Consider the following 25,192-nt stretch of genomic DNA (forward strand, 5'->3'; position numbering starts at 1 on the left):
GAATGGAGGCAAAGATCGAGAAGATGCAAGAAATGTTGAACAAAGACCTAGGAGAATTAAAGAACAAACAGAGATGAACAATACAATAACTGAAATGAAAGCTACACTAGAAGGAATCAATAGCAGAATAACTGAGGCAGAAGAACGGATAAGTGACCTGGAGGACAGAATGGTGGAATTCACTGCTGTGGAACAGAATAAAGAAAAAAGAATGAAAAGAAATGAAGACAGCCTAAGAGACCTCTGGGACAACATTAAACACAACATCATTCACATTATAGGGGTCCCAGAAAGAGAAGAGAGAGAAAGGACCAGAGAAAATATTTGAAGAGATTATAGTCAAAAACTTCCCTAACATGGGAAAGGAAATAGCCACCCAAGTCCAGGAAGTGCAGCGAGTCCCATACAGGATAAACCCAAGGAGAAACATGCCGAGACACATAGTAATCAAACTGGCAAAAATTAAAGACAAAGAAAAATTATTGAAAGCAGCATACAAGGGAACTCTGATAAGGTTAACAGCAGATTTCTCAACAGAAACTCTACAAGCCAGAAGGGAGTGGCATGATATACTTAAAGTGATGAAAGGGAAGAACCTACAACCAAGATTACTCTACCCGGCAAGGAACTCATTCAGATTCGATGGAGAAATCAAAAGCTTTACAGACAAGCAAAAACTAAGAGAATTCAGCACCACCAAACCAGCTCTACAACAAATGCTAAAAGAACTTCTCTAAGTGGGAAACACAAGAGAAGAAAAGGATCTACAAAAACAAACCCAAAACAATTAAGAAAATGGTCATAGGAACATACATATCGATAATTACCTTAAACGTGAATGGATTAAATGCTCCAACCAAAAGACACAGGCTTGCTGAATGGATACAAAAACAAGACCCATATATATGCTGTCTACAAGAGACCCACTTCAGACCTAGGGACACATACAGACTGAAGTGAGGGGATGGAAAAAGATATTCCATGCAAATGGAAATAAAAAGAAAGCTGGAGTAGCTATACTCATATCAGATAAAATAGACTTTAAAATAAAGAATGTTACAAGAGACAAGGAAGGACACTACGTAATGATCAAGGGAGCAATCCAAGAAGAAGATATAACAATTATAAATATATATGCACCCAACATCGGAGCACCTCAATACATAAGGCAACTGCTAACAGCTATAAAAGAGGAAATCAACAGTAACACAATAATAGTGGGGGACTTTAACACCTCACTTACACCAATGGACAGATCATCCAAAACGAAAATAAATAAGGAAACAGAAGCTTTAAAAGACACAATAGACCAGGCAGATTTAATTGATATTTATAGGACATTCCATCCAAAAACAGCAGATCACACTTTCTTCTCAAGTGCGCATGGAACATTCTCCAGGATAGATCACATGGGTCACAAATCAAGCCTCGGTAATTTTAAGAAAATTGAAATCATATCAAGCATCTTTTCTGACCACAACTCTATGAGATTAGAAATGAATTACAGGGAAGAAAACGTAAAAAACACAAACACATGGAGGCTAAACAGTACGTTACGAAACAACCAAGAGATCACTGAAGAAATCAAAGAGGAAATCAAAAAATACCTAGAGACAAATGACAATGAAAACACGATGATCCAAAACCTATGGGATGCAGCAAAAGCAGTTCTAAGAGGGAAGTTTATAGCTATACAAGCCTACCTCAAGAAATGAGAAAAATCTCAAGTAGACAATCTAACCTTACACCTAAAGGAACTAGAGAGAGAAGAACAAACAAAACCCAAAGTTAGCAGAAGGAAAGAAATCATAAAGATCAGAGCAGAAATAAATGAAATAGAAACAAAGAAAACAATAGCAAAGATCAATAAAACTAAAAGCTGGTTCTTTGAGAAGATAAAACAAAATTGATAAACCATTAGGCAGACTCATCAAGAAAAAGAGGGAGAGGACTCAAATCAATAAAATTAGAAATGAAAAAAGAGAAGTTACAAGAGACACCGCAGAAATACAAAGCATCCTAAGAGACTACTACAAGCAACTCTATGCCAATAAAATGGGCAACCTGGAAGAAATGGACAAATTCTTAGAAAGGTATAACCTTCCAAGACTGAACCAAGAAGAAACAGAAAATATGAACAGACGAATCACAAGTAATGAAATTGAAATCGTGATTAAAAATCTTCCAACAAAAGTCCAGGACCAGATGGCTTCACAGGTGAATTCTATCAAACATTTAGAGAAGAAGTAACACTCATCCTTCTCAAACTCTACCAAAAAATTGCAAAGGAAGGAACACTCCCAAACTCATTCTATGAGGCCACCATCACCCTGATACCAAAACCAGACAAAGATACTACAAAAAAATAAAATTACAGACCAATATAACTGATGAATATAGATACAAAAATCCTCAACAAAATACCAGCAAGCAGAATCCAACAACACATTAAAAGGATCATACACCATGATCAAGTGGGATTTATCCCAGGGATGCAAGGATTCTTCAATATACGTAAATCAATCAATGTGATACACCATATTAACAAATTGAAGAATAAAAACCATATGATAATCTGAATAGATGCAGAAAAAGCTTTTGACAAAATTCAACACCGATTTATGATAAAAACTCTCCAGAAAGTGGACATAGAGGGAACTTACCTCAACATAATAAAGGCCATATATGACAAACCCACAGCAAACATCATTCTCAATGGTGAAAAACTGAAAGCATTTCCTCTAAGATCAGGAACAAGACAAGGATGTCCACTCTCACCACTATTATTCAACATAGTTTTGGAAGTCCTAGCCACCGCAATCGGAGAAGAAAAAGAAATAAAAGGAATGCAAATTGGAAAAGAAGAAGTAAAACTGTCACTATTTGCAGATGACATGATACTATACATAGAGAATCCTAAAAATGCCACCAGAAAGCTACTAGAGCTAATCAATGAATTTAGTAAAGTTGCAGGATACAAAATTAATGCACAGAAATCTCTTGCAGTCCTATACGCTAATGATGAAAAATCTGAAAGAGAAATTATGGAAACACTCCCATTTACCATTGCAACAAAAAGAATAAAATACCTAGGAATAAACCTACCTAGGGAGACAAAAGACCTGTATGCAGAAAACAATAAGACACTGATGAAAGAAATTAAAGATGATACCAACAGATGGAGAGATATACCATGTTCTTGGATTGGAAGAATCAATATTGTGAAAATGACTATACTACCCAAAGCAATCTACAGATTCAATGCAATCCCTATCAAAGTACCAATGGCATTTTTTACAGAACTAGAACAAATCATCTTAAAATTTGTATGGAGACACAAAAGACCCCGAATAGCCCAAGCAGTCCTGAGGGAAAAAAACGGAGCTGGAGGAATCAGACTCCCTGACTTCAGACTATATTACAAAGCTACAGTAATCAAGACAATATGGTACTGGCACAAAAACAGAAACATAGATCAATGGAACAAGATAGAAAGCCCAGAGATAAACCCATGCACCTATGGTCAACTAATCTATGACAAAGGAGGCAAAGATATACAATGGAGACAAGACAGTCTCTTCAATAAGTGGTGCTGGGAAAACTGGACAGCTCCACGTAAAAGAATGAAATTAGAACACTCCCTAACACCATACACAAAAATAAACTCAAAATGGATTAAGACCTAAATGTAACACCGGACACTATAAAACTCTTAGAGGAAAACATAGGAAGAACACTCTTTGACATAAATCACAGCAAGGTCTTTTTTGATCGACCTCCTAGAGTAATGGAAATAAAAACAAAAATAAACAAATGGGACCTAATGAAACGTCAAAGCTTTTGCACAGCAAAGGAAACCATAAACAAGACAAAAAGACAACCCTCAGAATGGCAGAAAATATTTGCAAACGAATCAACGGACAAAGGATTAATCTCCAAAATATATAAACAGCTCATGCAGCTCAATATTAAAGAAAAAAACAACCCAATCCAAAAATGGGCAGAAGACCTAAATAGACATTTCTCCAAAGACATACAGATGGTCAAGAAGCACATGAAAAGCAGCTCAACATCACTAATTATTAGAGAAATGCAAATAAAAACTACAATGAGGTATCACCTCACACCAGTTAGAATGGGCATCATCAGAAAATCTACAAACAACAAATGCTGGAGAGGGTGTGGAGAAAAGGGAACCCTCTTGCACTGTTGGTGGGAATGTAAATTGATACAGCCACTATGGAGAACAGTATGGAGGTTCCTTAAAAAACTAAAAATAGAATTACCATATGATCCAGCAATCCCACTACTGGGCATATACCCAGAGAAAACCATAATTCAAAAAGACACATGCACCCCAGTGTTCACTGCAGCACTATTTACAATAGCCAGGTCATGGAAGCAACCTAAATGCCCATCAACAGACGAATGGATAAAGAACAGGTGGTACATATATACAATGGAATATTACTCAGCCATAAAAAGGAACGAAATTGAGTCATTTGTTGAGACGTGGATGGACCTAGAGACTGTCATACAGAGTGAAGTAAGTCAGAAAGAGAAAAACAAATATCGTATATTAACGCATGTATGTGGAACCTAGAAAAATGGTACAGATGAACCGGTTTGCAGAGCAGAAGTTGAGACACAGAAGTAGAGAACAAACGTATGGACACCAAGGGGGGAAAACAGCGGTGGGGTGGGGATGGTGGTGTGCTGAATTGGGCGATTGGGATTGACATGTATACACTGATGTGTATAAAATTGATGACTAATAAGAACCTGCAGTATAAACAAAAAAACAAACAAACAAAACTAATACTAAACTTTCTTTGGGTTATTTGTATGGAAATATGTTAATATAAATGATTCAGACATTACATGAAATTTCTAAAAATCTTATATGTTCTGGTATAATGTTATAAGTCACAATTCTAGTTATTACTTTAAAATGTATATCTCAGAAATAACTAAATTTCCTTGTCAATTGCATTATTATGAATTAAGTCTTTTGTCATTTACAGACAGTTCTGGGTGTACTCTGATGCTTTTGCAAAAATGTTCCTATAAAAAGGTTTCATCTTCAAGGAATTCATGGAAAAGACTCTGACAAGTCCAGGTTTCTGGTAACTGACTATACTGCTGAACTGAATGAATAAGCATTTTCAGGACTCTAATGGAAAACTGATGAATTCATAAAAGTGCTAACAAAAGATCAAGATGAAAAAAAAATTAATTACCTGGAACTGAGCAAACTGATGAGGATGATTATAATTTTTGTGACTTTCTGTTTGAATAATAAAAAAAAAAATCCCACAAGGACTCAGAGGCAAAAAATATACAAATCAATTTTCACTGCAAAGTAAAGGACCTGTTACAGTGGAGGATTACTGGACTGAATGTCAATATTAGGACATAGTATGAGTGTGTTTCATGTTTGGTTATTGCAATCATTGTTGCTTTTGTTGTGGTCATCCATTTACAATGCTTGGTGTCAGTTTATTTATCTCTTGTAAAAATAAAATACAGTGTGTGTGTGTGTGAAAAAGAAAAAAACCAACACACTTTAAAAAAAAAAAACTGGGCTTCCCTGGTGGCGCAGTGGTTGAGAGTCTGCCTGCCCATGCAGGGGACACGGGTTCGAGCCCTGGTCTGGGAAGATCCCACATGCCGCGGAGCAACTAAGCCCGTGTGCCACAACTACTGAGCCTGCGCGTCTGGAGCCTGTGCTCCGCAACAAGAGAGGCTGCGATAGTGAGAGGCCAGCGCACTGCGATGAAGAGGGGCCCCCACTTGCCACAACTAGAGAAAGCCCTCGCACAGAAACGAAGACCCAACACAGCCAAAAATAAATAAATAAATAAATAAATAAATAAACAAAACAAAAAAACACGCACATGATGTTTAAAAAAAAAAACTGAATTCAGTTTCTTTTTTAAAAAGTTAATTATTGGACTTCCCTGGTGGCTCAGTGGCTAAGAATCCGCCTGCCAATGCAGGGGACACGGGTTCGAGCCCCAGTCCGGGAAGATCTCACATGCTGCGGAGCAACTAAGCCCATACCCCACTACTACTGAGCCTGTGCTCTAGAGCCTGTGAGCCAAAACTACTGAGCCCGCGTGCCACAACAAGAGAAGCCAGCACAATGAGAAGCCTGCGCACCTCCACGAAGAGTAGCTCCCGCTCGCCACAACTAGGGAAAGCCCGCGTGCAGCATCGAAGACACAACGCAGCCAAAAATAAATAAATTTTTTAAAAAGTTAATTATTTCCCCAGCTTTATTGAGATATAATTGACATATAACTGAATTTAATTTCTATATTATTTATCCAATAAACATGAATTGCACATCTAGTATCTAGTGCTAGGCCTTGGAAGGACAGCAACGAATATGACCAAGTCCCTGCTCTCGTGAAGCTTCCATTCCAGAGAGGGGAGAGACAGGCGATAATACGAGTAAACAAACGTATAACATAATTTCAAGTGATGCTAAGTGCTCAGATAAATATAGTGGAGGAAAGGGACAGAGAATGATGGGAAAGGCTCTATTTTAGATAGAATGGTCAAGAAGGCTTCCCTGAGGAGGTGGCACATGAGCAGACACCTAAATGAAGTGAAGGTGTCAAGCATGTGAAGATCTGGGGGAAAGAATTCCAGAGGAAGGGGACAGTAAGTGCAAAGGGCCTGAGGCTAGGAGCGCTGGGCATGTCTGAGTAACAATAAGACCAGTGAAAGGGAGAATGGTAGGAGATAGGTTAGAGAGGCAGCCAGCAGCCAAATCCTCCAGGGTTTATGGGCCATGATAAGGAGTTTGGATGTTGTTCGAGGGTTATGCGAAGTCATTGGAAGGTTTTGAACTGCAGAGTGTGCGATCTGATTTACACTTTAAAAGATCACTCTGGCTGATCTGAGATGAGAATGACAGCAGGGAGACCAGTTAGATGACCAGAGGTGATGATGCCTGGGACTCAGGAGAAAAAGGTAGAGATGGTGAAAGGTGGCCAGATTTGGGATAAGTTTTTTTTCTTTCATTGTGGTAAAATATATATAATTTGCCAGTTTAACCAGTTTTAGATCTATAATTCAGTGGCATTAAATATATTCAGTGTTATGCAACTATCATTATTTATATCCACCCATCTATATATTTATATCCAGAACATTTTCATCATCCCAAACAGAAACTCTGTACCCGTTAAGCAATAACTCCCCAATTCCCCGTCCCTCCAGCCCCGGTAACCTTTATTCTACCCCCGGTCTGCATGAATTTGCCTATTCAAGATACCTCAAATAAGTGAAATCATACAAATTTGTCCCTTTGTGTCCGGCTTATTTTCAAGGTTCATCCATATTGAAGAATGTATCAGAACCTCATTCCTTTCAATGGCTGAATAATATTCCATTGTATGTATATATCACATTTTGTTTATCCTTTCATCTATTGTTGGACATTTGGGTTTTGCCCACCTTTTGGCTACTGTGAATAATGCTGCTATGAATATCGATGTTCAGGTATCTGTTCGAGTCCTTGCTTTCAATTATTTGCGATACATACCTAGGAGTGGAATTGCTGGATCATATGGCAATTCTATGTTTAACTTTTTGAGGAACCTCCAAATTGTTTTCCACAATGGCTACACCATTGTACATTCCCACTAGCAATGAATAAGGGTTCCAGCTTCTCCACATCCTTGCCAACACTTATTTCCTACTATTTTTCTTTATAATAGTCATTCTAGTGGGTCTGAAGAGGTCTTCTCATTGTGGTTTTGATTTGTATTTCCCTAATGATTAATGATGGGCATCTTTGCGTGTGCTTATTGGTCATTTGCACATCTGCTTTGGAGAAATGTCTGTTCAAACCCTTTGCCCAGTTTTAAATTGGATTGTTTGTTTTTGTTGTTAACTTGTAGTAGTTCTTTATATATTCTGGATATTAATCCCTTATCAGATGTATAATTTGCAAATATTTTCTCCCATTCTGTGGGGGTTTTTTTTCACTTTCTGGATAGTGTCTTTTTAAAAAATTTTTAAAAATCGAAGTATTGTTAATTTACAATGTTGTGTTAGTTTCAAGTGTACAGCAAAGTGATCCAGTTACACATGTATAATATATATGTATATATGTATATTCTTTTTCAGATTCTTTTCCATTATAAGTTATTACAAGATATTGAGTATAGGGCTTCCCTGGTGGCGCAGTGGTTGAGAATCTGCCTGCTAATGCAAGGGACATGGGTTCAAGCCCTGGCCTGGGAAGATCCCACATGCCGTGGAGCAACTAAGCCAGTGCGCTACAACTACTGAGCCTGAGCTCTAGAGCCCGCAAGCCACAACTACTGAGCCCATGTGCCACAACTACTGAAGCCTGCGTGCCTAGAGCCCGTGCTCCATAACAAGAGGCCACGACGATGAGAGGCCCGCGCACCGCAACGAAGAGTGGCTCCCACTCACCACAACTAAAGAAAGCTTGTGCACAGCAACGAAGACCCAACACAGCCAAAAATTAATTAATTAATTAATTAAGAAAAAAAAGATATTGAGTATAGTCCCCTGTGCTATACAGTAAGTCATTGTTTATTTTATATATAGTAGTGTGTATATGTTAATCCCAAACTCCTGATTTATCCCTCCCCCCATTTCCCCTTTGGTAACCATAAGTTTGTTTGCTGTGTCTGTGAGTCTACTTCTGTTTTGTAAACAAGTTCATTTGCATCATTTTTTTAGATTCTACATATAAGTGATATATGATATTTGTCTTTGACTTACTTCACTTAATATCATAATCTATAGGTCCATCCATGTCGCTGCAAATGGCATTATTTTGTTCTTTTTTATGGCTGAGTAATAAGATAATGTCTTTTGATGCATAAAAGTTTTTAATTTTGGTGCGATCCAATTTGTCTATTTTTTTCTTTTGTTGCCCGTGCTTTTGTTGTGACACTTAAGAAACTATTACCAAATCCAAGATCATGAAGATGGGATAAGTTTCGAGACTAGAACTTAAATGGCCAGCCAAGGGATTGGACACTGGTGTGAACAATAGAGAGGAATGAAGGATGTGTGTCCTATGTTTTTGGCTTGAGCAACTGGGTAAAAGTGATGGCATTTACTGAGATGGGAAGAGTCGTGGAGGTGCTAATTTGGAAGGGAAAATCAAAGCTTCCATTTTGGCCATGATAATTTTGAGATGATTATAAGATGAATAGGCAGTTAGAGATACAGACCTGGGGTGTAGAGTATCAGCGAGGGCTGCAAGTGTAACTTGGAATTCATGAACACGTAGATGGTTTCAAAAGCCGTGAGATCATCTGGGAAGAGTGAAGAAAGAACCAAAGACAGGCCTGGAGCTCCAAACAATAGATTGGGAACTGAGGATGGGATGAAGGAAGGAGAGAGTGGTAATAAGCAAATGAGACTGAGAAGGTACAACCAGTGAGGAAGAAAGAAACCCAGGAGAGTTTTGAGTCTCAGAAGCCAAGTGAAGAAATGGCTTCAAGAAAGAAGTGATCACCTGTGGTAAAGGGTGTTTGGTGAGCCTGACATGACCAGTTTCACTGGGTTGGCAGGAAGAAAAGCCTGCTTGGGATGGGTTAAAGACAGAATGGGGGGAGAAGAGGAGAAAGAGAGAGAATGAGAGGTGAGGCAGTGGAGTCAGGGAGTATAGAGAAGCATTTAGAAAAAGTGGAAAACAAAAACAGGATAATAATTGAAGGGGGGCCTGGGGGTCAAGGGAAGTTTGACCTCTTTGTCTCAAATGGGGGTATGACAGTAAAGGGGAAATTAGTGATACAGGAGAAGGAGGAGAAATTTGCAGGAACAAAGTCTTTGAGTAGGTGAGTGGGGATGGGATCCAGTGTATAAGTTGAAAGTTGCCTATAGGCATAGCAGGAGGAATAATTTAGAGTTTTCCCCACACACTCCCCAGGACCTGCATCTAAGTTCTAGGAGTCTTCTGAACCACAAACACAGGTGGAATGGAGCAGGGTAAGGAATATCTAGTCTTTGTCATCTGTCCTTACTGACATCTTCCTCCCTACCTGGTGTGAAGTCATCTGTCCATGTGGCTTGCTGCTGTGTCCTCCTCTTCATGTCTGCCAGCAATATGTGCCACACCTACTCTGCTCAAGGCCACTGGAGAAAATGTTCCACTGCTCCCAGTGCCACCCTCAAACATGAGGAGTCACATTCTTCAACCATTCCTTTTCTACTGCTCCTGGACTGGGTTGGGTGTGAGGACCTAGGGTAAGGCTAGGCTGCTGTTACAAAGAGAATGAACAATCACTCAGTGGCTTGAACAAAATAGAAGTTTCTTTTTCTCTTGTATAATTGCGATGGACTGAATATGTCCTCCCAAAATTCACATGTTGAAACCTAATCCAGAGTGTGATAGTATTTGGAGGTGGAGCCTTTGAGAGGTGATTAGGTCAAGAGGGCTAAGCCCTCACAAATGGGATTAGTGCCCTTACAAAAGAGGCCCTAGAGAGCTCCCTTTCTCCCTCCACCATGTGAGGACACAGAAGACAGGAACCAGGAAGCAGGTGTCTTCATCAGACACTGAATCTGCCAGCACCGTGCTCTTGGACTTCACAGCCTAGAGAACTGTAAGAAATAAATTTCTGTGGTTGATTAGCCACCCAGTCTATGGTCTCCTGCTATAGCAGCCTGAACTGACTAAGACAATCACGGTCTAAGGACTAACATTCAGGTCATCTGGTGGCTGTGCTCTCTGTTGTCATCCAGGCACCCAGATTCCTTCCACTGTCTGCATGATTGAGGCTAGTTCATGTAGAGTTGAACTGGCAGAAAACGTCCTGGAGTCCTCCCCCTCTCAGTTAACAACAGTTCCATTTTTCCAGTTGTTTGGGCCAAAAATCTTGGTGTCATCCTTTACTCCTCTCTTTCTCTCATATCTCACATCTGGATGGTCAATAAAGTCTAGGTATCCCTCACTAGTTGAGCTCCTATTATCCAAACTCAGAAACCAAAAAGACACAGATAAATATTTTGAAAAGTCCTTCAGTATCTGAGCCCTTACTACTACAACCAGCCTTCCACCTAGGCCCTGTGTTTTAGGGGACCCTGCATATCACACACACACATCAAATAAGAACACACAAGTGCCTCTGACTCTCAGGATCTGAAGCTCAGCACTGGCACAGCACAGCTCGTAATCATAAACATCCGCTCTAGGACTAGCACCATTCAGGCCCTGGGGAATGCTTCTAAAATCTCTCGCCCTATGTCCTCAAAACAAAAGTTGACTGTGTTGATTGCTGTAAAAGTTTACAGGTTGCGTCGCTGCCAACATCAGGGACAGACACGGCTTCAGTGTCTGGGGAAGATTGAGAGATGGAAGAGCTTAAGTAAGAGAAACAACAAACTGGTTGACCTGCCAAATCCTTCCTCTCCGATAGCATGAATGTAGTTATAAATCCTTGCATGACAAAGCATCATTTGCCAGTAGTGCCCAATATCCATTTTCTTGCTTCTCTTCCAGTTTCAATTCCAAATGAGACGTACTCATAAAGTACCTCAACATTCACAACAGCTGCACATGGCAGCAAAGGGATGTTTTCCAATTAAACAATTATTACTCACCTGGATATGTATAGCTCTAGATTATATGTGAAGCATAGTACAAATTCTTTCTATTAGCATTTAGATAGCATTTAGATAGATATTGAACACTAAAATGGTAGAAAGTTTTATTTAAAAAAAAATAAGATAAAATTTACCAAAACAAAATATATCAGCTTCAAATTTTGATTTAAAATGTTATATTAATATGTATAGCTTGCTTTTCTATTTGTAATATATGATTTAAATCTTTTGGAGTAATTTAAAAATTTTTTAAATATCTAATAAAATTTTTAATTTTTAGTTAATCTTTTGATGAAAATATATTCCAATTTTGTGTATTCTGAAAACAATTACATTTTAATTTTAATTCTTTAAATCAGAGGTTGGTAAACTTTTCTGTAAAGGGAGAGATACTAAATATTTTAGGCTTTGTTGGTCATTGCATTCTCTGTCATAACTACTCTGCCATTGTAGCATGAAAGCAGCCATAGACAATACATAAATGAACTAATGTGGCTGTGTTCCAATAAAACTTTATTTACAAAAACAGGCAAAAGGCCTGATTTGGCCCACAGGTTATAGTTTTCCAGTGCTGTCAAGAGAACACAAATTCCGTGAAATTTTTAATTATGAAAAAATATTAGTAATTTTGCTGAAACAAAATCAAGAAAAATACATTGTAAGTGTGTCAGTACCCTTCAGCCAAAGACCAGCAGAAACACACCTGTAGTTAAATGAATTGGATTTATAACTCCCAGCAGTGAGGGAGAATACACATCACTAGGAATCATAGGATGTCTCAGAGGGTGTTAGGAAGAACCTATTATAGGATCTGGGCTAGGGTTGAGTGACTTGGGGGAAGGTCTAAGAAAGTGAGGGATTGCTCGAGATTGGATGTCAGAAAGAAAGGGCAGGGACTTCCCTGGTGGTCCAGTGGCTAGGATGCTGCACTCCCAATGCAGGGGGCCCAGGTTCCATCCCTGGTCAGGGAACTAGATCCTGCATGCCACAACTAAGAGTTCACAAGCTGCAACTAAAGATTCCACATGCCACAACTAAGATCCCACATGCTGCAACTAAGAACTGGCACAGCCAAATAAATAAATAAATATTTTTTAAAAAAAGATAGAAAGCAAGGACAGTGCCATGATTGGGGATGTAACTTTGATCTATAGAAGGAAGAGACTAGCCCAAGGGTAAAACTAATTGGTAAGAAGCAGCAGTCACTCATTTTAGCTAAGGTGGGGTTGTTTGATATTTTGACTTGTTGTCTATGCTTAGACAAAACATAAAGTGGCCTTGTTTTGTCTCATTTCATCATGGTGTCAGACTAATCTTCTCTGAGACTGGTATTCTGTGTGGTCATTTATGTTCAATAACATGACCTAGCTCTGAGTGCCAGGCCAGCCTCCTTTTTTTTTCTTTCTTATATGGAATAAATACATAATTTATTAACTGTGTACATATTTTCTTGTTCCTTATCCAAGCATTTCCAGTCCACCAATAGAACACCCAGATATGTACTAATATTCAGTCATTTTAATAGACTTTCAGTCATATAAAAACCATAGGTTTCTATACATATTTTTCACTTTGTTGTTATGAAGTTATATTTGTTAAGGTAAGAAGATAGAATATACCTTAAATAATAGGTTTTTGTCTTGATTTAGAGTTTTTAAATATTTAGACATCTGGTAGGTGAGCATCCATTTATACCATTGTCCCAGGCCCTGTAGAAGTGAGTCGTGGGCCTGTTTGCTTCTCCCTCATCAAACTCAAGATGACATGACCACTCTCGCATCAGAGCTCACCATCCAAGCTCAGAAACCACATAGATTCAGATAGTGAGGGGTAGTCAGGATACTTCCAGAATTCAAGCACTTCTTACACCCCTGTTGTCAATACTCTGGTCCAAGCCATTTCAATTTCTCATCTGGTGTGATGGGCTTTGTATTATGTCAACTCAACCAAGCTGCAACTATGTTTCCCAGAGTTCCTTTTCTTGTATAGTTTTGGATGAGAATTGGCCACAGAGGGAGATTTAGGCAGGATTTAGGAGGTGGAAGTGAAGCTGTAGACATGCTTATGCTTGGAAGGCTAGTACAGGGTCAAGTGCTGCTGCAGTTCATGCATGTTTTCACTGATCTGTTGGCTCCCCTTGTCAGTGTAAGGCAGCAGCTGGGCCATAGCTCCTCCAGCACCGCCTCCCCGCCCCAATCTCTGCCTTCAGCTTCTCCAGCTCCAGGGTAAGTGTGTGTTGATGAAAGGCACCAGCTTCTCTTGCCAGTCATCGTCAAAATTGGAGGCTTAGAGGTGGGGAGAGAGAAATGCGGGGGTGGAGGTCTAGTTTGTCCTCATAGATTCCAGTTCATCTTCATGGGTGCCAGCTTGACCTTGCCCTCCACCACTTCATGTCCATCTTTCAGAACACCCATCATTTAGGACTTCCCTGCTGACTCCTAACCCAACATCAGAAGCACAAACAACAGCTGTACATAAACTGTGTAACCAGCACCCATAATTACATATAATCAAATATGTATAATAAATCCCTTATTCCTACCACTCTTAATGGTTCTGCTTCTCTGATGGAACCCTGATGGATACATCTGGATTATTGCAACTGACTCCTAACTGGTCCCCTTGCTTCTGTCCCTGCCCTCCTGGGAAGCCAGAGTGATCCTGTGAAAGCTTTTCAGACATGTCACTCCTCTGCTCAAATCTCTCCAATAGCTTCCTATCTCATTCTAAGTAAATGCCAAAGTCTTTCCTTTAACTGTACCAGATTCAGTTGAGATGTCTCTCAGCAGTCAACATCCTTGCCTCATTGCCAAACGTTACTGGCTGCCTCAGCATCATCAGGAGGCAAGAGCTAGTCTTTGGCATGAACTCAATTAAGCCTGCTACAGTAGGAACACCAGAAGCTTTGGCGCTCATGTCTGACCCAACTGGGCTTATGAAGGCTCTGGCTTCCCCAGCAACAGCCCAGTGGAAGGAGTTAACACGGTTCCAAAGGGCAGACTGTTAAGATCCTGTTGGCAACCATGAGAGTAGACAATGAAAAATTGATGACAGGGCTTCCCTGGTGGCGCAGTGGTTGAGAGTCTGCCTGCCAATGCAGGGGACACGGGTTCGAGCCCTGGTCTGGGAAGATCCCACATGCCGCGGAGCAACTGGGCCCGTGAGCCACAATTACTGAGCCTGCGGCGTCTGGAGCCTGTGCTCCACAACAAGAGAGCCCGCGATAATGAGAGGCCCGCGCACCGCGATGAAGAGTGGCCCCCACTTGCCGCAACTAGAAAAAGCCCTCACACAGAAACGAAGACCCAACACAGCCATAAATAAATAAATAAATAAGTAAAAATTAAAAACAAAAAATTGATGACAGATAAATTCCTCACTCTTCTTCCTTACTATGGACTATTCCAAGGCACAGTGGTTCCATGTGACCTCTTTGAAGAGATTCCATGTGACTGAGCAACTGGCCTTGATTTTTGTAGACTCTGGCCAGCTAAGTAATGTAAGAGCTTATATTTCTTTCCTTCTTTCTCTGTTTCACTTCTGTTCTCCCCCTCACTTTTGCTTCCTTGGGATTGCAACACCCAAGGAAGCATCAGTGTACAACCTTTGATTCAGGCTCCATTTTCTAAGGAACATACGTTGACATTTAGTACCAGAAGAGGTCCTAGAAAACAGACCTCCGGGGTGTGATTTTGTAGTTGAATTTCTCACCCATGTGAAAGCAATAGGGATCTCATTGTTGGTAGTAGATGGAGTGATAATAACTTTGCCCTTCAGCTGGCATCACAATTAGTAAAGCTTTCACTTGTGGTGAAGGGAAGGCTATGTAGAAAAAAAATCACAGCCAATCACATTATAAGTGGCAGAGTTGCAAAGGTCTCTAACTGTACAGTGTCAGTAGATCTCCTATGTCATAGTCAAGGCCCTGATAGGGAAAGAGTAGGATCCTGAGACCGGGGCTAGGGATATCAGGGTAGACAAACCTAAGAATCTTTATCTCATAAGTTCTCCTGGGTGGCAGAAGCAGCCTCTGCCCTCTTGCTAAGGAATAACAGTTTCTCACTTCCCTGAGACTATACAATAATCTCACATGAAGCAGGTCCTTCATAAGATATTTGTTCTCCTTAATACAAATGTCACTCCCATCACACACTCAAATAACTGGGGTCTGTTCCTAGCAAATCCTAAGTGGGGAGATTTAAGTCCTTACCCAGGAAAAATAAGCTGCACATCAAAGGAATCGAAAGGCCTGGCTAATATATGTGGGAGTGATCTTGGGAGTTTTAGACATGGCAGTGAGGAGGCAGGCATGGCAGAATATAAGACTGGCTAATGGGGAATACATCGTCATGGACCACACTTGAGTAAGTCAGGCTTTAATATGCTTGCAAAGATGCCTGAGCTGGTCTCTGGTAGTTTCCAAAGAGGGTCACCATCAATTCCTTCTCTCCCTCTATGTACATGCCACTCCTCACATCAGAAGATGGAGTCTATTTTCCTCCTTTCCTTGAATTTGGACTGGCCTACGACTTGCCATAACCAACAGAATATGGTAGAAGTGACACTGTTCCAGTTCCAGACCTGGCCTTTGAGAAGACTGGCAGCTTCCATTTCCTCCCTCTTGGATGCCAGCCACCATGTAAGAAATCCAACCACACGGACACCCTTACACTGTGAAGAGACACCATGCTGAGAAAGAGAGATGCCTGACCAGCCTCAGATGTTCCGTCCATCCCAGCTGAGCTGCCATTTATGTAAGTGAAAAGGACATCCTGGACATTGTACCTCCTGCAACACCTACAAACAATACATGAAGCGTACGAACACCCAGCTGAGCCTAACCCAGGCTGCAGAATTGTGAGAAATAATAAATTGCTGTTGTGTTAAGCCTTTAAGTTTGGGGTGGTTTGTTATTCAGCAATAGATGATTGAAATATGATCTTAATAGTTTGCAAGGATGGTTCCTTAAAGCAGGATGATGACCTACAGTAAATGAGGTCAAGATGCTAGAACTTCCTTGGTAGAGTATTAAGAAGAGGTCAGAAAGTTCAGGGAGGTGGAATGTAAGATCTAAGAACTCAGCACCCGTGTTCTCTAGGAGGGCCCACACGACACCCTCTGCACTAAGTCAAAAAGGAACTCACTGATAAAGGGGACACCAGCACTTCTGAGTAGCTCAGTGGTGACTGTTCTGGGTACCCTAGGATTAAGAGTAAGAGATGCTGCCATGGTATTGGGATCCCTAATATCAGTAGTAATGTTGGGATTCCAGAATGGCAGAGGTGGCATCCAAGACCAGGTGAATATAATTACTGTCAAGGGCAGCGAGGCCAGAGTGACAATGAGGATGCCTCGGTCTGCAGGAATCTATGGCAAGTTGTAATGGGGATGCGATGGATGGACAGCTGACTGGGTGATCCTCTATTTTCATATTTTTTTAAAAATCCGGAGCTGGTAAGCAGACGACTGACATCAGCTGCTACAATGGATAACCACAGTCCCTCATCTAGATTCTAGATCTACGTTCACAGAGCCAGAACCCCTTGGCTATAGCAGAGGCCATCCCCCTAAAGAAACAACTCTATAGTGATATACCATAATTATATATAGTAAATATTCCTCCAATCCTTCCCCAAAGGAATCTGCTGTCATTTACCAGGATAATTGTGCGTTGGAAAAAGGACAATATTCAGAATATTGAAAGATTGTTAAAGAAATGGAGTCTGAATTGACACAAAACAGAGTTCTCTGGCTAGAGCAGGGAGTAAAGGAGGCCAGGTGATATAGATGGAGTTTAGCCTAAGTCCAATGGGTTCCAAAGAAGCTGACAGAATCCTTTCATTGATTCCACGATCTGCAGGTAAAGGCTGTAATGATAGGAAGAGCCAAGCAGAAGCTCCTGAAACTCCCTGTATTAGTCAGAGCTCTCCAAAGAAACAGAACCATTAGGATGTGTGCATATATAGTGAGGGAGTGATTTATTTTAAGGAATTAGCTCATGCAATTGTGGAGGCCGGCAAGTGCACAATCTGCAGGGTAGGCTGGCCACTTGGCGACCCAGAGAAGAATTGATGTTACAGCTTGAGCCCAAAGGCGGACTGCAGGCAAAATTCCCTCTTCCAAGGGGGAGTCAGGTTTTTTTTTGCTCTTAAGGCTTTTAACTGACTGAATGAGGCTCACCCACATTATGGAAGGTAATCTGCTTTACTCAAAGTATACTGATTTAAATGTAAATCTCATGTAAAAACTACCTCACAGCAACATCTAGAGTAGCATTTGACCAAATATCCAGGTACTGTGGCCTAGCCAATTTAACACATAAAATTAACCATTACACTGCCCTACAGCTGATTTGTGCAGTATTATTTCTGATCTAATACTTTGGCTGAGCTTGGATTCCCCATCGTATCCCCATTCAATTCACCTGTCTGGCCTCCAAGAAAACAGATGGATCAGGTAGATGATGGATAGATCACTGTGAACTTAACCTTGTGATAGCCCCAATCAGAGCTGTTCTCCTGGATGTGGTATCTTTACTGGAGCATATCAGCACAATCTCCAGCACTTGTGTGTGGTTATTGATTTAGCAAATGCTTTCTTTTCAATACCCAAGAGAAGAGATGATCAAAGGCGGTTAGTTTGCCTTTACATCACAATATGACAGTGAGAGCACCTTCACTCTCTCCCCTCAGGGCTTTGTTAACTTTCCAGCTCTCTGTTATCTATAGTCTTCAGGGAACCTGATCACCTTGACATCCCACAGAACATCATATTGGTCCACTATATTGATGACATCATGCTTATTGGACATGAACAGGAAATGGTAAGCACCATATTTGCCAGAGAGTGGAAGATAAATTGCATGAAGATTCATGGTCCTGCCACACTGGGAACATTTTTAGGGGTTCAGTGGTTTGGGGCATGCCAGGACAAGTTATCTCACCTCACATATCTCTTAGAAAAATGCACAGTTTTTGGTGGGCCTCTTTAGATTTTGGAGACAGAATAGACATGCTTAGAACTACTTCTCCAACCCTTTATTAGGTGACCTGGAAAGCTGCCAATTCTGAGTGGTGCCCAGACCAAGAGAGGGCTGTATAGCAGGTTCAGATCATAAAACAGGCAATGCGGCCACTTTGGATTATATGATCCTGCAGGTACAATGTTGCTGGAGGAATCTGTGGTGGATAAAGTTTCTGTGGGGAGTCTCTGAAAGCTCAAATAGGAGAGTTGCAGTGAGGACCCCTAGGATTCTGGAGTAAGGCCGTAATTACCATGGTCCATTTGAACAAAAAGGTTCTGATGTGTCACTGGGCCCCAGTAGTGACTGAGCATGTGACCGCCAGCTGTCAGGTGGCTGTATGTCTAAAGCTAGATGTTATCAGACGGGCACAGCAGCAATCCAATATGATGGAAGTGGTACATTCAGGGCTGGGCTCAAAGAGTTCAGAGGCATAAGTAAATCAAATGAACAGGCAGCTCAGAACTCCCATGGCATCTAACTCTGTTGATGCGACACCTCTCCTTTAATTCATACCTATGGCCTCATGGAGGGTTCCCTATAGCAAACTGATAAAGGAGGAAGGGAGCAGAAGCCAATTTACACACAAGTCAGTATATGCACAAGCTGGAAATGGACCACTCTATTACAACCCCAAGTGGGGGTAGCCCTGAAGGACGGCGTTAAACTCCCTGGGGGCAAAACTCCAAGCAATATACTTTGTCCTTCCTTTTGTATGGAGGAAGATATGACTGAAGCACAGATATACACTAATTCCTAATAAATGGCAAATGGCTTGGCTAGTTGGTCAAGGGCACGGAAAGAGAAAGAGCAGAATTTCAGAGACAAGCAGGTCTGGGTAAGGGGCATATAGATGAACTTATCGGAGTGGGTGCAAAGTATGCAGATCTTGTGTCTCACATTAATGCTCACCAGAGACCATCGAGGCTCTCCAGCCAGATGGCCAAATGTCCCATCTTGTGGATGTCAGCCAGCCTCTAAAGTTAGCCACCCTGTTGCTTTGCAAAAGACCCATAAAAGGGTGGCCGTAGTGGCAAGGATGGAGGCTATGAATGGACCAGACAACTTGGGCTCCCTTTCATCATCGAGGTTGATCTGACAACGGCCAACAATTAGTCAACCAGCCAGCAGCAGGCAGCAGCATAGAAACATTGGTCAGGGAGGGCAGCCAGCCCCCTGTGGGCAGGTCAATTATATCAACCCCCTTCCTCCTTGCAGAAAGCAATGATTCATCCTTACTGGAATTACATGTACTCCAAATACGGTTTGCGTTTCTAGTTCTGCAAGCATCGCCATCCAAAGGTTGAAAGAATGCTCAATCCATTACCCAGAGCCAGAAGACTCATTTTATGGCAAAGGATACGTGACAATGGCCTCATGAACATGGGCTTCACTGGTCTTACCATATGCCCATCACCCAGAAGCAGCCAGCCTGAGAGAACAATGGAATGGAGTGATTTCATTTCCACAAGTTTTAATCTCCTCTTCTGCAAAATAGGATTATAAACAGTTCTAGTACTTCACAAGACGTTTGTGGGATTGGATCTCTTTCCTGGCCCTTGTATGCTGCAAGTGCTCAATAAGTGGTAGGCATTATTATTAATTGAATTAAACTGTGAAAGACCTTCTGCCCCAGGAGGAACTGGTGATCGGGCTTCACTAAGCCCAGCAGGGCTGTGGATCTCACTCTAGTTTGACCTGCTTTGAATACTCTTAGCTATTCGGAAAGTCTCCGACTTGAATTACACTTTTTGGCCAGTACGCAGCTCAGCAGAGATGTTGTCGCTGAGCAGAGCTGGAGGGGAGGAGAAAAGATGCTGCAGAGCTCGAGAAACCGAAACTGGAAACTCTGACAGGGATTGGCCACCTGTGGGCAATCTGAAAGGACTATAAAAAAACCAGCCTGAGAGCTGTTACCTCACTGCAGTTCCCGTCTATCAGCAGCCTGCAGGCAGGAAGATTCCTTCTCTGCTCTCCTCCAAGGTAAACCCAGAAGCTATGAGATGTGGGTGTGAAGCTGCCAACCTCTGCCAGGCTGCCTGCCTGTGAGGCTCATGCCATGAGAGCCGGGATGCCCATTCCTCAGGGAGTCTACACCCCTGAGTGCCCTGGACTCAGAGTGGTCTGAGGGGATGTGTTGGTGGGCTTTTAGGGGGTTGGGTTGCAAAACCCCAAGAGTCATGAGACTTAGCTTATAGATGCCATGTCAGCTGTCTTTGGCCTTAACTCTGTCACTTCACCTCCTTGGGCTTTAGTTCCTCATCTGTAAGATTAGAATCAAGCTACTTTACTTGCCCAAAGGACTGGACGATTTCTGAAACCCCTTTATTGCAGAATCTAATGTGACAGTGAGTTTATCTTTGAGGATAGATGAAGTGATCTGAAGTAGATATTCAAAGTGTGGGTTTGGGCATTAGTCAATTGTGGCTTTAAATCCTGACTGCTACTCCCTAGTTTAGCAGGCTTGGGATTATTACTTTTCTGAGCTTCAGTTTCCTTATCTATAACGTGTGGTTTAGAACAATGGTACCTACTTCATGGGGTTGCTATGGGTATAAATAACCTTGTGCCATAAAGCGCTGAGTAAGTGCTCAGTACAGGGGAAGTTGTTTGGGTTTTTTGTTCGTTTTCAATTCAAGGGAAATGCATTGAGCAGACAAAGTTCACATTAGAGGTGAGTTGTGGTGGGGGAAGGGAAGTGTGTTTCTATTTTGCTGTGTAATGGAAAGAGCATAGGTTTTGGATTCTGCAGTCTTGAGTGTGTGTCTAGGCTGCACAGTTTCTTGTGTGACCCTGGGCAAGCTCCTTTACCCCTCTCTGCTTTCTTTGTGAGAAAGGAAGTTGATGTGAAGCCAGTGTTTGGGGCCTGTAAATATTCAATGCATTGGGAGAATAAATCTATCAACAACCATCGTTTAGAAAATTCTGTGTGACAGACACTGTTCTAAATGCTAGGGATATAGTGGTGAACAGTTGCAAAACTCACAGCCACCCTCTGAAATAGGCTTTATTGATAGGCCCACCTTAGGGATAAGGAAACAGGCTCAAAGAAGTCCCAGGTATCCTGCTTAAGACAAAGCCAGAAACACAAACCACAGTAATGATACTAGCTGACTTCCGTTGAGTGCGCAGTGCATGCCAGACACGGTACCAGGGAGGATTCCATCCTGTAAGTCTCATAACCACCGGTGTGGCGGGAACATCAGCGCCGCTGGTGCCGTGAGGAAACGGAAAGCCTGCGGCTCCTTAGAGGGGTCCTGGGCTCAGTCCAGAGCATCTCGCTGCTTTTTGTGGACTCATCCTCGAATCGAAAGGGAATACAACAGAGCGGGAGTGGCTCCAATAGGGCTCTGGGGACCACCTCTTCCCTCTCCCCCATCCCAAGTACGGCGACAAAGCATTGCGCTGTGCCACCATGCGGCAGAAGGCGGTATCGCTCGTCTTGTGCTACTTGCTACTCTACACCTGCGGCTGCGAGGAGACAGGTAAGGATCCTGGGGCACCTCAGGACTCTGCGATAAAGAAGCGGAGAGCTTCAGGATCCCTGGTTTCGAGACCCACGCGTGCCTCTGAACGAGAGAAGCTATTCCAATGGACAGTGCGGGGTCCCTGTCTAGAGACCCAGATTCGAATCCCTGCTCTGTCAATTCTTCCATTCTCCCGAAATGAGTTCATGCCAGTTCTGTACCAGGCAGAGCGCTCTGGGAAAAGTCTCTTCCCTTCGTTGAGGCTCTCCGAAATGGGAGGATGGTGGCCCCACCTCCGGGGGTGGTCCGGAGCATCAGGCACAGAGTAGGGGACCCTGCTCCCCACTGGGCATTGTCCACTCTCCTTCCAGACAAAAGACGCTCAGGGGACGGTGACTCCGGGTTCTGGGGCACGCTGACCTACATGGCCGTCGGAGGAGGTGGGTCTGGAGGGCGGGGAGCCCCGGAAGGTGGGGCGGGCCCTGCGGCTGGCGTCCCTCACTGCTTCCTCTTCCTCCAGGGCTCATGGCCATGGCGCTGCCCGCGCTGGGCTTCTCGAGCACAGGCATCGCCGCCAACTCGGTGGCTGCCTCGCTGATGAGCTGGTCGGCCGTGGCGAACGGGGGCGGAGTGCCCGCCGGGGGGCTGGTGGCCACGCTGCAGAGCCTGGGTGAGTGCGGGCCGGGCCAGGTGGCCCTCTTTTCTGTCCTGAGCCCTTTTCACAGGCTAACTCAACTCTACTAGGTGGGGCTTCTTCTAATGCCCACCACTCAGTGGGGAAACTGAGGCACCCAGGGATTAAGGAATTTACTCAAATTCTCCCATATAGTTAGCACCACGGCCAGGATTCAAACCCAGTCAGTCTGCCTTCTGGCTTTCAGACTCTAAGGCCAGAGCCTTCACTAATGCTTTGGCCAAGTCGCAAGTCTCAGTTTCCTCATGCGTTAACCAGCATAAACATCCTCAGTTTAACATTTTATGAATCTCCTCAATCTCAGAGAACCAGAGTGGCAAAGAAATGTGGTGAAGCGACCCAGTTCAATCTCATACTAACCCTGGTCTTGCATTTCTTCAACATCATGAAGGGGATAGATACAGAGCACAGAATGGTGCTTCTAAAAAACGTGCTTTCACCTCTCTGTCTCTCTCTTTCATCCAGCCCTTTCTTTCTTTCTTTCTTTCTTTTTTTTTTTTCCTCTCCCCCTCTGAGGCGTCCAGAATCCTACAGAAAAACCACCCCTGACAAACTGCCCCTCTGCCTTTCTGAACCCTCCATCTTCCCTCAGTTCTGGAAGGCAAAAGCCCAAAGAACCAGCCCAAAAGGACACAGCCCTTCTCAGAGTGGGCAGAGAGGAAGACAGACCAGGCTGCACCCCAGCAGTGAGAGGTGAAGGGTGTGGGCAAGGCTAGAAACAGTCCTGTGCTATAAGATGGTTGTCCTCTCACCAACTGTATTTGCATTACAGGGGCTAGCGGTGGCAGTGCCCTCATGGCCAAGATTGGGGCCCTTCTGGGCTATACTGTCCACAAGCAAATCGAAAGCAGAGGGAAGGAGAGAGCGGATGAAGAGTAGCTAGCAGCTCCCTGGAACCCCCTCCTTCTTCCTTGTCTTCCTTTTCCAGCTGTAGTCCAGAGGTTCCTCTTTCACACTTGGCAATGACCTAGGTAAAAAAACAGAATAAACGTCTCTCAGAAAACACTGTGTCCTGCTGTGAGTCGTGCTTGCTATGAGAAGCCCAACAAGATCTGGCTCTGGTCTGCCTCATCCACACACCCCACCCGCATTTCCCCCAAAGGCCATCACAGCTCCTGGAGCAAAACTAGCTGATTTTGCCTCTGAGCCTTGGCATATTCTGTTCTCTCTGCCTAGAATGTCCTTCTGAAGCTAATAACCCAGCTCAGACATCTCCTCCTCCGGGACTCCTTCCCAGCAGAGCTGCTACTCCTGTCACAGCCTGAATGCTCAGGCTCTACTTCTCAGGGTCCCTGGGGAGGCAGATTCTTTCTGTTTTCAGTGAGAGAAGTTTCCAACTCCTTCCCTGATTGGGCAGAGATGGAGAAGCCAGATCTCCATTCTCCAAAGAAGTGCTAGAGTGGTCTCCCTCAGGCGGAGGCTAGAAGGCCAGACATTTGTCTTGGGGAAACGGTGTAACAGCAGCTTTTGGGGGGTCAACAAGGCCTCCCTTCCCTCAGAAAACTCTGGGGACAGGGTAGGCAGTTTTCATCTGGAGCCTACACGCCTTCTGAGGGGGAAGGGAAGGCCAAGCCCTTGGGAGGATCTGAGGTTTGGGAGGCCTGTTCAGTGAACCAGAGTGCCAGGACCTAGGCAGGCGGGGGGCAAAGAGGCTCTGGAAATTGTTTGGTAGTAAAGCTAGGGCTGGTTCTAGCACCAATGGGGAGAGAGAGAGAGAATCGTGCTGGGGTTCTGGTCTGAGTGGGTGCACCAGCCTCGATGCCAGACCAGCCTTCTAGAGAGATCTGCACCCCTGGGAAGTGGCCATGTGTGAACTACAAAAGCTGGTCACTAAAGGGCCAAGCCAGCTGTCCTCAGGCCTCCCCCACCCAGCCCCACTTCTAATCCAGAATTTCTTCTTCGATTACAAATGTATGGAGGTGGGTAAGAGGCTCTTTCGTGCTTGCTCCCATCCTCAGGTCCAGCGCCACCCCTGCAGGTGGCAATGGTTTGCCTCAGCTGGCTTGCCCCAGGCCCCCAGAGAAGCAGTGTTTGTGGAAGAGGAGACACAGGTGGCGGAGACACCATCTGCACCTCCAACACTGTCTCCACAGCTTGTGTCCAAGAGCGGAAGCTGAGCTGAGTCCCCTGCCCTGATAATCACCACTGGGCCTCAGCTGAGTCCTGCCTTGGTTCGGGCCATTCACTGAGGGGCAGATGGAGTGGACTTCTGCCCAGGAGGGGATGGGGTCTCAAGCATCACACTCTCCCAGGCCTGGTAATTGCACCCCAGTTTGTCTGTAGAGTTGATATCCCAGAGACAGAAACGGGTATCCCTCAGCCCCTTCATGGCGGGCACTGCATCTAATTCATCTCTCCTCCCCAGTGCCTGGCACACAGTAGGTGCTCAATATATGTGGGTAGAAT

At 43.3% G+C, this 25,192-nt stretch overlaps 1 protein-coding gene across 6 annotated transcripts; it reads left to right on the forward strand.

The window, feature by feature from the left end:
* The first annotated feature begins 20,473 nt into the window (after positions 1 to 20,473).
* IFI6 (interferon alpha inducible protein 6) lies at positions 20,474 to 23,791 on the forward strand. 6 transcript variants are annotated; one of them, XM_082342177.1, is made up of 5 exons: positions 20,474 to 20,608; positions 22,011 to 22,110; positions 22,464 to 22,532; positions 22,613 to 22,762; positions 23,559 to 23,791. In XM_082342177.1, the coding sequence occupies exons 2-5, from the start codon at positions 22,041 to 22,043 to the stop codon at positions 23,663 to 23,665; spliced, it is 396 nt and encodes a 131-aa protein (XP_082198303.1). In that variant the 5' UTR covers positions 20,474 to 20,608; positions 22,011 to 22,040; the 3' UTR covers positions 23,666 to 23,791. The 6 variants fall into 6 exon arrangements, with proteins under 6 accessions (XP_082198303.1, XP_082198301.1, XP_082198302.1 ...); XM_082342175.1 differs by having other exon boundaries at positions 20,513 to 20,608; positions 21,643 to 22,110; XM_082342176.1 differs by having other exon boundaries at positions 20,527 to 20,608; positions 21,630 to 22,110.
* The last annotated feature ends 1,401 nt before the right edge of the window (positions 23,792 to 25,192 follow it).

The sequence above is a fragment of the Balaenoptera borealis genome, assembly GCF_965194805.1.
Source record: "Balaenoptera borealis genome assembly, chromosome: 1".
In the NCBI taxonomy this organism is placed as follows: Eukaryota; Metazoa; Chordata; class Mammalia; order Artiodactyla; family Balaenopteridae; genus Balaenoptera; species Balaenoptera borealis.

Coding starts and splice junctions, on each gene's coding strand:
- IFI6 (XM_082342177.1), top strand. CDS start 22,041: ATGCGGCAGAAGGCGGTATCGCTCGTCTTGTGCTACTTGCTACTCTAC. Junction 22,111..22,463: donor CTGCGGCTGCGAGGAGACAG/GTAAGGATCCTG, acceptor CTCTCCTTCCAG/ACAAAAGACGCTCAGGGGAC. Junction 22,533..22,612: donor CTACATGGCCGTCGGAGGAG/GTGGGTCTGGAG, acceptor CTCTTCCTCCAG/GGCTCATGGCCATGGCGCTG.